This window comes from Tenrec ecaudatus, chromosome 5 (assembly GCF_050624435.1).
Source record: "Tenrec ecaudatus isolate mTenEca1 chromosome 5, mTenEca1.hap1, whole genome shotgun sequence".
In the NCBI taxonomy this organism is placed as follows: Eukaryota; Metazoa; Chordata; class Mammalia; order Afrosoricida; family Tenrecidae; genus Tenrec; species Tenrec ecaudatus.
The window spans coordinates 9,923,075-9,937,498 of record NC_134534.1 but is presented as its reverse complement, the minus strand read 5'-3'; the positions used below and the strand labels follow the sequence as shown (position 1 = coordinate 9,937,498).

Below are 14,424 nucleotides of genomic sequence, written 5' to 3'. Positions count from 1 at the left end.
ATGGTGCCCAGCTATCAAAAGATACAGCATCTGGGGTCTTAAAGGGTTGAAGGTAAACAAGCAGCCATCTAGCTCAGAAGCAACAAAGCCCACATGGAAGAAGCACACCATCCTGTGTGGTCACAAGGTGTCAAGGGATTAGGTATCATCAGAACAAAAACTCTTACCATAGTGAATGAGGGGGGGAGTGCGGAGTGGAGACCCAAAGCCCATTTGTAGGCCACTGGAGATCCCCTTGCAGAGGGGTCTTGGGGAGGAGACAGCCAGACAGGGTACGATGTAGCAATGATGAAAATTATAATTTTCCTCTAGTTCCTAAATGCTCCCCCCCCCCCATCATGATCCCAATTCTACCTTGCAAGTCTGGCTAGACCAGAGGGTGTACATTGGTACAGATAGGAACTGGAAACACAGGGAATCCAAGGCGGATGATCCCTTCAGGACCGGTGGTGTGAATGGTGATACTGGGAGAGTAGAGGGTCAGTGGGTTGGAAAGAGGGAACCGATTACAAGGATCTACATGTGACCTCCTCCCTGGGGGACGGACAACAGAAAAGTGGGTGAAGGGAGACGTCGGCCAGGGCAAGATATGACAAAATAATAATTTATCAAGGGTTCACGAGAGAAGGGGGAGAGGGGAGGGAGGGGAAAAAAAGAGGACCTGATGCCAGGGGCTTAAGTGGAGAGCAAATGTTTTGAGCATGATAAGGGCAATGAATTTACAAATGTGCTTTACACTATGGATATATGTATAGACTGTGATGAAAGTTGCACGAGCCCCTAATAAAATGATTTAAAAAAATAACCTGATACCAAGGTCAGATGATACTTCAAGAAAACTGTAGACCAATATTGGTAATGGATCTACTTGAAAAAGTTCTTAAAATTATTGGGAACTGAGTCAGACACACATTAAAATAATTAAATACACACAAAAAAAGGAGGAAATTACGAGGCAAAATAGACAGGCCTGAGGGGCTGGTCCCAATCCCAACTACATGGACAGCCCCATTGACTGGAAAGTCACTAAATGGCAATTGGTATCAATGGGCTTTCTCACTCTTGTTAGATGCGTGACCTTCCTTAGGCACGCCGCATATCCTCCCTGAGCCTCCATGTGCTTGTTGGTAAGATGGGGATGACACTAGTAGCTCACGGACAGTCTGGGGGAATTAAATGATAAAACCAAGACACCTAGCACAAGCCCAATGCAGTGCAGGGAAACCATCCCAGACAACCAGGGTGTTCCCCAGCCTTCTTTTGCCCCAAATGAAAATACAAGCGGCATCCAAAGGCCGAACCAAACCCACTGCCTTTGAGTTGACTGACTCCTAAGGCCCCTACAGGACGGAGGGGCACTGCGCCCCGGGGACTCTGGGAAGAGAGAAGCCTCGCCTTTCTCCCTCAGTGACGTAATTTCCCACAATGGCAGCCACACACACACCACACACACCACACACACACCACACACACCCCACACACACCCCACACACACCCCACACACACCCCACACACACCCCACACACACACCACACACACACCACACACACACCACACACACACCACACACACACCACACACACACCACACACACACCACACACACACCACACACACACCACACACACACCACACACACACCACACACACACCACACACACACCACACACACACCACACACACACCACACACACACCACACACACACCACACACACACCACACACACACACACACACACACACACACACACACACACACACACACACACACACACACACACACACACACACACACACACACACACACACACACACACACACACACACACACACACACACACACACACACACACACACACACACACACACACTGGCTGCTCCAGAGTTGATTCAGACTCATGACCACTCTAGAAGGCAGGGTCGAATGGCCCCTGTGGGTTTCCAAGATGGTCAACCTTTATGGGAGTAGAAAGCCTCATCTTTCTCAGAGTGCCTGGTGGTTACTGTTACCGTGTAGTACGCAGCCCAACGTGTCACCCACCGTGCCCCCAGGAGTCTTTCCCTGCCTTCGACGTGGCAATGAGTGCCGTCTGAAAACATGTTTAGGAGAGCGGTCTCAGGAGGGACTGGCCCTAAACACTAGGCCAAGTGACGTTCACGACCCCATCCTTAGGGCAAGGAAATGGAGGACAGGAGCTGTCAAGGGACTCAGCGGCAAGAGGCAGATGCCACAACCTGGCTCTCCCCACATGCCCTGGGTGCTCCCCGGCAGGGTCAGTGCAGGGCGAGCACCGAGGGAGGCAGCGGAGACGGAAGCTTCCGGGCAGAGCAAGCAGCACGGGCGACGCTCCGGGGACTGGGCAGCGCAGGGCTGTGGGCTAGGCCGTGGCCCAGTGTGTCCGTCAGGGGAAGTTCCACAATCAGCATCCTGGGACGCACTCTGCGGGTGCAGTTTGGGGGCGGTACCTGAGGAACCACAGTCGCAGCAGACGTCATTGCCAGGGATCCGTTGTACGTCCTCGATGATGGCTTTCGTCAGATCTTCCAGGCTGTTCTCCCCCGTGCTCTGCTCGCCGCGGAAGGCCATGGTCAACGCCTCCTCTTTGCTGTTGGTCAGCACCGATATCCACCTGTTGTCAAGATCAGGTGAAGATGGCTATAATTAGCAAGATGAGTTTTCTCCCCACTGCAAAAAAACCTTTCTCAGACAAACACCTGCCACCCCCAATCCCAAGGGAAAAATGGAAGCAAGAAGCCAGAAGGAAAGAGACCATGAAAGAGGGAAAGCTGCCGAGGACGGAGAGCTGCGAGGGGACAGTGGGGATCACACACCAGGGCCTCAAACCGGTTCAATCCGGCTCAGCCCTCTGCCGAGTCTGTCCATTTCTACCCCCATAAATGGAACCCAGATCTACATTTTATCAAGATTCTCAGGGGACCCTCGGCGGTCCTGTAGGCTTGCATTGGGTGTATCTGAGGTGGACATGTGCAATTCTCAGCAGGGTTGAGCCGGAACCAACTGGTGTGCAGCCCTGGTATAGATCGGCAAGGTGCCGTGTGTCCACGGGGTGGGCGAGCGAGCAGGTAGTGCCAGACGAAGGGGCTCAGCAGCCTCTAGGACAGTGGTTCTCAACCTTCCTCCCACCGCGACCCTTTCATACAGTTCCTCATGTGGTGGTGACCCCCAATCATCAAATTATGTTCGTTGCTACTCCATCATGTAATTTTGCTGCTGTTATGAATCAGGCGACCCCTGTGAAAGGATCGTTCGACCCCCAAAGGGGTCGTGCGCGACCCACAGGTTGAGAACCGCTGGTCTAGGCTGTCCTATCTGGCACAGGACAAGGAAGAAGGGTGAGGAACGGACACAAGGCCAAAGAGCAAGTGTAGCCAAAGGCTTGTTCCTGGAGCTCCCAATCAGTGGAGGATTTAGCGACAAGAAGGGACGTTTCATCAGCAGTCACAAGTCCCAAACTCGGTGCCACCGCATGGCTACTGACTCATAAGAGTAGCCCTATAGGGCAGAAGAGACTGCTCTGGGGTTTCCACGGACACTGATCTATAAGTGACAAACTGCCATACCTTTCACCCTCAGGGGAGCTGGTGGGCTTGAACTACTGACTGGTTAGCAGCCAAATGCTTTAGTCACTGTGCCACAACAACAGGGAGATGGTTAATAACATGTGGCATGACCGTGATGTGAAATATTGAAATAGCCATCCAAATCTAAATGTCCTAATAATTTCTGAATGGTGTTGAAGTGATGCTCACGTAATGTTCTGTGAAATAAAAACATTACACGGCAGTCAAATGTAAGTACACATATTTTACATACATAAAGGGAGCCCAGGTGGAGTAGTGGGTTATGAGTTGGCCTGCTAAGCACTAGGTCAGAGGCTCAAATCCTCCAGCAGAGTGAGGGAGAGAGAGCTGCAGTCTCCGAGACCCCAGGAGCAGCTCCTCTCTGTCCCAGAGGGTGGCTCGGAGCTGAATCCACAGCAGTGGGTTTAGTTTGGCTTTTGGATGCTCCATGTAATTCCATTTGGGGAACAAAAGGCTGCAAGGCAAACCCTGCTTGTCTTGGTGGGGATTTGTGTAGGGAAAAACGGATGGATGGATAAGTTGCTTGACTGGGTCTTTCTGTACTTTTCCCAGTCTATAATGCACCTGCATTGCTTTCATGAATGAAAGAGGGGGTTAAAGGCAAATGGATAGGCATTACAAACCCCCCTCGGTTCCGATACTTTGGGTCTCTCAGACAGCTCACACGGACTGCCAACAGCCGGTGCTCTGGAGGAGGGAAATGGATGGGGAACCAAGCACCATTGACAATGAGCTTTGGACAAGAAACAGCGACAGGCAGACCCATGAGCTAGGAGGCATCCCTCAGACTCCAGGTAGCGCTGCCTCTGGTAGGTGGGAGAATGTCCCTGCACAATTTTTGTACTGTGTCACGCAGAAGATGCAACACCTCAGAACCAACCGTCTAGGAGGAAGGTCTTTAATGACTTTCCAAACAAATGGTGTTTTCCTTTCATGTAGCCTTCAGTTGGAACAATTCCAGGAACTCACGGGATCACAGAGCATCTTGATCAGTGAGCCGGTTGTTCAGAGTCTCGGCTTTCCTCAGGCATTAAAACATATCCACTTGAACGCTGAAATTGGCGCTAGGGCGCACAACCATGCCCACCCTGACTAGCATTCTCCTAGTACCACGTGCTTAGAGTTTCTGACTTACAACACTTGCTGAGATGCGACTCTCTAACAAGGTTCTATCGAAGCTGCTGATCTCTTAAGCATTTGGGACACGAGAAAACCAAAGTTCACAGAGGTTAAATGACCTGCCCAAGGTTCTACTCACATCTGGCCTGGTGTCAGACCTGGCGACATACCCGCTAGGCTCAGCCTCCCTTTTCAGAGTCCACAAGAGCTCAGAACAATGAGAAGCCTTCCTAAGTGTCTCACGATCACCAGGTAACATGGGAAGGAGAAAACCGTTCTTGGGTGGCCTAGCGGCATGGTTACATTTAAAAGCAGATATAATACCCACAACCCCTCTCTCCCAGTCCTGGAGCTGCAGCAAGGAAGGGGAGTGGGGATGGAGTTGGCACAGGACCAGAGTTACTGTTTAAAGAAAGGGGGGCCTTGCTGCAGGAGAGGGCACACTTGAGCAGGTGAGCGCCAGATTTCCACCCCCCAGGGTGTATGACACCCTGGGTCCCTGTGACTGAGCGTGGGCACCCAGGAAAAGGTATATTTGCCAGTGTTCTTCCCCTAGAGGCCAGTGCTCCTGTTCTTCTCCCAAAAGCTGGTGCTGCTGACTTGATCCCAACTGGTGGTGATGCCAAGGGTGTTGGCGTGGAAGCGGGCTCCAGTCTCCAATGACTCACTTTGGGGAGTTAAGGTATCCTGGGTGCTCTTGAACTGCCACTCTTGTGATCAGCAGCTGGGCGTTAGGTAATCCCTGGGGACCACACAGGGACACCCCCCCCCACAGATTATGAAGATTACAAGGCTGAGGAGAACACAGGACAGGACGTGCCCTAGACGCTTAGCCTCCAGTCCTGACCTAGAGAAGCAGGAAGGCGAGAGGCTGTGGAGCTCACGGGAGGGAGCAATAACCCTACTTTCCCTGGGCGACAAGCTTGGGCACAGCGGTGTGGGGAGCACCGGGCTGCTGCAGACAAGAGCTAACAACCTGGTGGACGGGGTGGGGCGCAAGGTGGTGGGGGAGGGGAGTTAAGCAGATCTCCAGCAGTTATGGCCAGTCACAAAGAACAAAGTGGAAGGCATGCAAAAGCCCAGAAGCGCGCTTTCGAAGACCCTGGCTGTTCTTTCTAAACTACTTACGCAACGTAATCCTGCTCATCTTCCGCCTGAAAGTGGTATGTCCTATTATCTACAACACGAGAGAGAAGGAAGCGTGAGGTCCTACAAACCAGAGCACCTTCGAGTGCAATGCAAACATAAGACCAGCCCACGGTATAAAGAATTTAGCATCATCTCATTTTTGCACCAGGTTGTTGGCGTCATGGGTTGCGCATTGGGCTGCTAACAGCAGGGTTAGCAATTTGAACCCCCAGCAGCTCTGCAGGGGAAAGACGGGGTTTTCTACTCCTGCCCAGAGTTAGTCTCAGAAACCGCGGGGCTGTTCTACCTAGTCCGTGGGGTCCCCATGGGTCAGAATGAATTCGATGGCAGTACTTTGGTTTGTTTCTTTCTTCTTTTCGTGTTTCCTTCCAGCCAATTCGTTCCCTCTGAGACTCAGTGCTTGCTCTGCCCCAGAGCTGCCCTCTGGGGCCAAGGGGGGTGGCCTGCAAGGGAGGGAGGGGCCTGGCTTGGATACACTGGATAGGCGCGTGCAGGACCACCCCTGGGAGCTGGAACTCACGGGACCGCCTCGCTTTCTAGAGTTCTGAGAGCTTGCCACCTGACAGGGTGACATGCTACCCCTGTTCTAGTGTTTGTGTAGTGGGAAACGTTTCTTTTCTTTCTTTTCCTTCTCTGATGGGCTTCTGCCTTATATAGGGTCCAGCTTTTACTGCCAAAGGAAAGCTTGCTCTCAAATTCAGGAGCAGCTAGAAAGCATCCTCAAGGTGGGGCCAACTACTGTGCACTGAGCACACAGGACGCGATGCTCCAGCCCAGGCACGGGCACAACCTCGTCTCCCTAAGCGCCAGAGGGTCTGCCATAGGGCTATGTGGGTAGAACTTGGGTCTTGGTTTTAATCCCTGCTTACCATGGTGTGACCTGGCTTCAGTCACTCTGAGCTTGCTTTCTCTTCTGCATAAGACAGAAAGCTGATAGTGCATTTGTGAGGACTAGTGCCAACTGTGGGAGGCTGGGTTACTCAGAGGTGCTAACCTTGAGGTCAGTAGTTCACATCCACTTGCTGGTCTGAGGGAGAAAGAGGAGGCTGTGTACACCTGTAAAGACTCATAGACTTGGAAGACAAGGGGAGCAGGCCTGCTATTCTACAAGGTGAGTCAGTGCAAAGACAGTGGCTAAGCTTTCTCCGTACCAGCTACAGAAAGCACCAGGCATGCTCAACAGTCAAGGCTTTGAAGGGACTCAGCATGGTTCTACCATGGCCAATGGAGTGACACCAGAACACAACATTCAGTGGTCAAGGCTAGACTAGAAACACAGTCTCCCTCTTAGAAAACAGGCAGGCTGTGTGCTGTACAGCACCCAAATCTCTTGGGCAGTGGAAAGAGCAGTGCCCAGCTCAGAGATGGTGGCCAATCTTGCCGCTTTGAACAAGAGTCTGGCAAAACACAGTACTGGCAATCATCTCCAGCAGTAGCTCAAGAGCTCACTGCACCTCTGGAGCCTTCACGCCAGGTTCGCTTCATCGGCCATGACCGAAGCGCTTCAAAGCCCTGCTGGTAACAGACAACCATCACTGCAGCGGGAAGGCTCTCACAGCCATGGGCTCTTGGCTGTGGGAGGTCATGCTGTGATTCCACACCTTCCTAGTTCCTTCTCTTCCCCACGCAGGAAAGCTCTTGGTTGGGAAAGCTGGTGAAGTGAACTTGTTTTGACGCTGCAGAATCCAGCAGAGGCTCTGTCCCAGGAATCTCACTGATCCTACATCCCCGGCTGGGACTTCTACTGGGCTTTGTGTCTCTCGCTGCCTTAGGTGGGTCCCCGGGCAGGACGGTGTTTCGGTGCCTCTCGGCACAGAGCAGGTGCTTGAGCTGCTGGCCTGCAGACTGGGTTGGATGAAGGGGTCTTCCTGCAGCGCCCGGGGCACTTGGGAGAGTCATTGGATTGTCACCCATCCCGACAAAGAGGTGTACAGAGTGGCCAACAGGTGACTGCTGGGGAGCAGGGCACACCTGGGTGACCAGCTTGGACAGGACATGGCTATACGCTGGGCCACCACAGCCTCTCTTCACAGGGAAGCAGATCCTGACCAGGAGCCAGAGCACGGCAGCGGGATGGCACTGGTCCAGGCAGTCTGAGGGCAGCAGCCTAGAGACTGGGGGATGACCTTCCCTGGGAGAGCCCACACTTGCAGGGTGGTAGCCCTGCACATGAGGCACACTTGTACTCCCAGGCTAGGTTTGTGCTTCTTAGTAACCACAGGTGCATGTTGGAGCCACCCGGGCACTAAAAAAAAAGGCAGAAACACTCAAGTCTGCAACTCTCACCAAAGACTGATTGCTCCGAGCTGAGAGAGGAGTGGGAGTGTACTTCTAGAACTCTGTGTGACCATGGTCAAGAGCTAGGTTGATTCAGTCTATTTGAATACTGGTCCAATCTGACCCTGCTGAGCCTTTCCCCTTTAGGCAGGTACAGTGCTCATGAGGAGCACCCCTGGACCTCCCCGGAAGCCAACGGCGATGTAGGTGTTCAGGTGCCCACTCCGAGGAGTCCTGCTGGGCAAGGCTAGGACTCTGACACCCAGAGCAAAACCATATGCAGGGGGCAGACCCCACAGTAGCTGGCTCTGAGGCAGACAGGACTCACGTGATATCAGGTCAAAAGACTTCTTGTCCTCGGCGTTGGGTTTCACCTGGCAGGTGAGCAGGTTCAGTTTAGCTGGCTGCCTGTTGGACTGGGGGAAAGGAGAGAGCAGTGAGGAGCAGCCCTGCCCGCCTGCCTGCAGGCTCAGCGGCACCCGGGATTTCAGCCCAGCGGGCAGTCACTGCTCAGCAGTACAGGACACACGTACGGCAGCAAAGAAGAGAGACAGCAGGGCCTGTTCCACTTCTGCTACAAGACGACCCGGAGCTGGAGCTTTCTGGAAAGAGAGTTCCAGGATAAACCCCCTTGTGCAAGCTGGTCAACTTGGGTGGGTATCACTGACCCCACTGGCAGACCGAGTCTTATGTGACAACAGGGAGAAAGCCTGTCAATGTCTTAAATGTGTCTGCCCTGTGCATACACACCCTGGTGATTAGTCAGAAGAGAACCGGAAACAATGCCGCTGGCTTCCAGGAATGCAAGTGTGGGGCCTGTGGAAATGCACCCTTCTGGAACTTAGCAACAGTTGAGGCGAATGGGTGTACTTCCCAAACTGTGACTTTTGTGAAACCAGCTGGCCCTTTATTTAGAATGACCCCAAGTCATGCAACACCCCAGACCCAGCCTGTTACCCTGCAATGTGAAATTTAGAGGACGTCTCTCTAAGTTCCCAAAGAATGACTACTTGGCAGGTCACTGATTATTGAGGCCGGTTACCTGGCGAGAGTGAAAACAGAACGTTGTCACCATCAGGGAATCTCTTGGCTTCACACACCCTGTGGCCTGTGACAGTGATGCTAACTCAGGCTTTGGCATGCAATTGCTGGGCTCCAGCCTCTGGCACGCCCTCCAGCCTGCACCTGCCCGAGGTCACCCGGCTGGCTCAGGCTGAAGCCAGAACAGCTGCTTCCTGCAGGAGTTAGCAAAGGAGGTGACGATGGGAATATCAGAGCCAGCCTTGGCTTGGCCACTAGGAGCTGTTGAAATGAGCCTTGAAAGTCCTCCATCAGGCCGGGATGCCAAACCCCACGGACCAGGGATCCGAGCCCACCATGCCAGGAGCACTCCTACCCCAGTGTGTAGGGCAAATAGGGGAGAGGCAGGGAGAGCGACACCAGCGAGATGCGCCCCATCAGGACTATCTTAACAACAGGATTCACCCCAAGTCTTCAAACTAGCAGCAGTGAGTGAGGTCGGGTCCAAAGCAAGTGGGGTGAGTGAGGGAGGCCAAGAGCCGACAGGTTTCCATGTGCAGCCCATGTGATTTAGAAACACACCCCACAAGTAGACCCTCAGGCACATGAATGCTGCCGAAGGGGACCGCACATGGGACTGGCTTCCTCCATCACAGCAGGGACCACCAAACCCAGCCCGGGGAGGTGGGCTTCCTACCGCTTCTTAGAACAGACCTGGTGCTGGGCATCCTAATGGCTCCCCACCCTGCAGCCAGCAACGGTGGCCATACACCAAGGCCCAGGCCTTGTGTAAGAGAATGCACCTGTCCTTCATTCATCTTTTTGGATAATGACCAAATCACACAGTTTCCCATAAGAATGACAGTGACACCTGACAGCCAGAGAGCAGTACCATCCCAGGGGTTGATGGAGACACTCGTTAGAAGACCCTGCTCCAACCTAGAGTCCACGTTTAGAGAAGGAAAGAAAGCTGGGGGAAGAACAAGAGACGACCACAGGGGCGGGAAAGGGGGACTTGGAAGATAAGGTAAGGAAGGGCATTAGGATTTTGTCCAGAGGCTAGGAGGCTTGGAGTGACCTCATGACCATCAACTTCAAGTCCAAGAAGGGCTGTGAGAAGCGCAACGTTGGGTGGCTTTCCACTCTCAGATGAAGGAGAAATGAACTCCTATTGCACTAGTGTAGCTATGAGTCAGACACCTGATGAACTTCCCAAGCTTAAGGTAGTTATGCGTAATATGAGGTTTCAAGTTTCTTACCATAGAGAAATTTGTTTTGAAAAATTTGAGAATTTCTTAAGCAACACTCAGACTTGACAATAGCAGTGGATTAAGTAGATGTCTAAATCTCTTCAAATCAATAGTTCTCCACTGTACCTGAACAGACTTACCACCAGGTGCACCCAAGGAAAGGGTAAATCCTAACAGTGGAAAAAATAAACCAAAGCCACCAAAGAAACTGCTCAAGCAGTAAGCACAGAAGGCAGAAAAGTTACAGCGGCCACTCACCTCACACTCACGCTCTATTTCCCAAGATGCTTCTGAACGTTCCTGATCAGAAAGCTTTCTAACACTGTCACCACTGCCAGTGACAGGTAGCAGTTATGCCCTTGACTTCATTGCCAGTCATGAACTCCACCTGTCACAGGGACCCCCCCATCCCAACAAGCTGCAGTGAGGTGTCTTGACAAGCGACTCACCATCTCAAATATGACTCTGAGGGGCAGCCAACACCCACTTTTCAACCATTTCAGCTGTTCACAGGCTGTCTGAGCCAGGCCCAGGCGCCCCAGGAGGAGCGTGCTAGCCAGAGCCCTAGGGCCAGGGCTTCCAGATGCTTGTGTGGCTTCCTCACATCTCCAAGCGCTGCTCCCACCGACAGGACTAAGAGAGAGGTTATAGTCTCTTCTGGGGTGGGGGTTTGGGCAGACTGCAAGCAAAGGGAGATGAAAGCACATGTCCAGGCCCACATCACGGCGGGACAGTTCTAGAAAGTCTTTTGTATTAAGTAGGTAAAGAAAAAAGGAACTAGAACCTGAAGTGCTCTCGGCTTCAGTTTTAGCCACTGCTGGTGCTCCCACCGCTCTGGGGGGTGGAGGGTGGGGGAGAAGAATTGTCCCACAACCACCTCTGTATCACCCTTCCTGAGCTCAACAAGCAGGGTACCACCCCACACCCATCCATGTACCCTTCCTATCTCCCCTCTACCTGCTCCAGTGGCACCTCCTCACGGAGGACGTTTCCTGCCTCCACCACCCTCCTAGTCACTCTACCCATTCCCTCAGTACAATCTCTCCCACTCTTCTTACTACTTTTTACCTTTCTTCCCACTCAGCACATTTTTCTGTTTTGTTTGCAAAAACATGCCCAGCCTACAGCAGCCCCTAACAGATGTTTACTAACCACCTGTGCATTTTCCAGACCGGTACACACAAATCATGGCGAACCTTAGACAAGTCTTGTTAAGTCTCCGGCACCAAGTGACAAGCAGAGGACGGAGTGATGCGCCCGAGCTGCTGGGGGATGTGTGTGCGCACACAAGCAATGGGGTGTAAGTGAAGCCAGGTCAGTGGGAACCCTGCTCCCAAGGTGGAAGGAGCCCCCAGGCCTGCCGGCTGCCATGTCCAGAGGACAGGGGCCTGTGTCATGGGTTCAGAGGGCTGGTGCTGTCAGGCTACAGCTCTCTCCTTCCACAATGAACGGAGAGAGTTCAGAAGCCCATTCAAATACCCACTCATCTGACAGTTAATTAGGCCGTCATCACATCACAGGCAAGTGGGGAAAGCCTGGTCAATGGCGTGCTGTGGACAGAACACTGAGCAGACTGCCATGGGCCTGAGAGCTGCAGGGGGACAGGGAATTTGCCCTGTTGAGAAAGCCCTTCTTGGCCATGTTCCAAATGACTCTCTTGTGGGGACGCTACCAACCTAATCGCGTCAGCGAAACCTCAGGTAGCGTGGGAGAGAAGTTGCTGTCTAACTGAAGTCATTCAAGTTAAAGTGTGGACAACCGCATTCCCTCAACCTTCTGCCCACTGAAACAAGCGGATGGGTACCAGGTGGTGTGAAGTGTGCACTTGGCAGGAAAGCTGTGTCTGAAAGCAGAGATTTCCAGGGAAAGACCCAATCTGAATCAGTGCTATCACATGGACAGAACTGACTGTGCTCCTGGTACTCGCCCATCTGTGGACTTGGTGCCAGTCCAATGCCTTCGCACCTAACCAGGGTTCACACAGCAAAACCCCTGAGATAGGCTAATTGCACAAAACTCATTAATATGAGGCTGAAATACCTGGCATCCTGTTCTTGCTAGCTGTCGACCCCAAGGCTTGGTTATTTTCCCTCCTTGTGTCTTTATGGGGTACTCGGAGTCTGAGTTGGGTTGATAATTACAAGGCCAGCAGTTTAAAATCACCAGTCACTCCATGGGAGAAAGATGAGGCTCTCTACTTCTGTTATAGACTGACATTCTCGGAAACCACACGGCAGTTCCGCTCTGCCCTCATAGGGTGGCTGGCAGTTGGCATCTAATCAACTCAATCGGGGTGTGGGGGAGGGTGTGTGCAAAAGGGGGACCCCTTCATAAGGTTGGATATATACCCCCCTAGGGGACCGAGTCACAGAAATGTGGGTGAAGGAAGACAACGGACAGTGTAAGACATGAAATAACATTAATAATACATAACTGATCAAGGATGAAAAAGAGGAGCGGATACAAAGGGCTCAAGTAGAAAGAAAATGTTTTGGAAATGTTGACAGCAATATATGTACAAGTGTGCTTAATACATATGAATGATGGATTGTTGTAAGATTTGTAAGAGCCCCCAATAAAATGATTAATAATTTAAAAATCGACTCAATGGCAGGGAGTGCAGGCGTTGGCTTCCTCATCAGGCAAATGTGCTTACTGGTAATGCTACCTGCTCTTAGGGCGGGGATTTGAAGATTAATGGGATGATACTAGGACCGTGCCTGGCACAAAGAGAGGCTCTTTGTTGGATGATGGTTCTACTGCATTAGTGACTGCCACGAGTCTGAGGTGGCTCTCAACCTTCCTAGTGATGCGACCCTTTAGCACAGTTCCTCATGTTGTGGTGACCCCCAACCATCAAATTATTCTCGCTGCTACTTCATAACTAATTTGCTACTGTGATGAATCATCATGTAAATATCTGATATGCAGGATGTATTTTCATTGTGACAAACTGAACATAATGAAAGCACAATGATTAACCGCAATATATAATTACATTATGAAATATTCATTTCTAATGACAAATAAGTGAAATTTTGTCTTGAAACACGGTGTAGCATGGGTAACAGAATTCACGCCGGGTACTTGTATGTGAGCATAGCTGCATGTGAGCGGATCTGCCTGGAGGTGGATAGAGGAGTGGTGTCTCGGTTCCTAAGGCCATATGTATTTTCCGATGGTCTTAGGTGACCCACAAGTTGAGAACTGCTGTGTTACATGTTACTTTTTCAGCCACTCGTTGCCCCTTTCACTGATAACAGATAATAAAGACACACTATTTTGTGCAGTTTTCCGAAGTCAGAGGAAGGTTTTGGGTATGTGAATTCTGGTTGGGGTCCCAAGGCAGTGGCCTGGAGTGGTGACTGCTACACAGGCCATCAGAGGTTAAAGGTTCTTCCTAAAAAAGGCCAGACTCTACAGGCTGGCAAATGGGGGTCTCTCAGTAAAGGTTTGCAAACACGGAAGGGTAACAATCCACCACCAGCAGCCCCTCCTCGTAATGAGCACTTGAGTCTCCTGCAACATGCTCAGCACACCTAGGAAACTGAGCAGAGAGGGGTTTTCCAAACCTGAAAGAGTGCAGTGACCTTGGGATTCACGGAGCGAAGGGTAAGAAAGGCCCACAGACCCACACGTGGACCACACACTGTGCACCGGTCCTCACCAGACCGCTACGGAGCAGTGCTACCTACCTGAACAATGTCACCTGCTCTCGAACACGGGCTCTTGTGCCCAAGAGAATGGTGGTGCGGAGGATTTAACATGAGAGCCTGCGGACAGGACTGTGCGGTGGACTGACTTCCAAAAGGCAGCTTGGGCCACTTTATTAAGGTTCCATGTTACAGCAGCCAGCCAGGTGAGGAGCTGGCTGCTAAGTGAAGGCAAAGGGCACCACCTGGCCCTGGTGTCTGACAGTGAAATGAAACAGCAACATCCACAGGGAGTGGTGGGGTGGGGGTGGGGGTGGGGTGGGGGGCTAGAGTGAGGGAGCCAGGTGGAGAATT

The 14,424-nt window shown here is 52.0% G+C and overlaps 1 protein-coding gene across 8 annotated transcripts in view; it reads right to left on the bottom strand.

Moving 5' to 3' along the window:
- ASAP1 (ArfGAP with SH3 domain, ankyrin repeat and PH domain 1) overlaps nucleotides 1-14,424 on the bottom strand; it is a 289,743-nt gene that overhangs the window by 34,175 nt on the left and 241,144 nt on the right. For all 8 annotated transcript variants that reach the window (XM_075549251.1, XM_075549253.1, XM_075549257.1 and 5 more), the window contains exons 14-16: nucleotides 8,476-8,563; nucleotides 5,850-5,898; nucleotides 2,466-2,629 (exon numbers count right to left, since the gene is read on the bottom strand). In XM_075549251.1, the coding sequence (XP_075405366.1) occupies nucleotides 2,466-2,629; nucleotides 5,850-5,898; nucleotides 8,476-8,563 (301 nt within the window). The remainder of the gene's footprint in view (nucleotides 1-2,465; nucleotides 2,630-5,849; nucleotides 5,899-8,475; nucleotides 8,564-14,424) is intronic.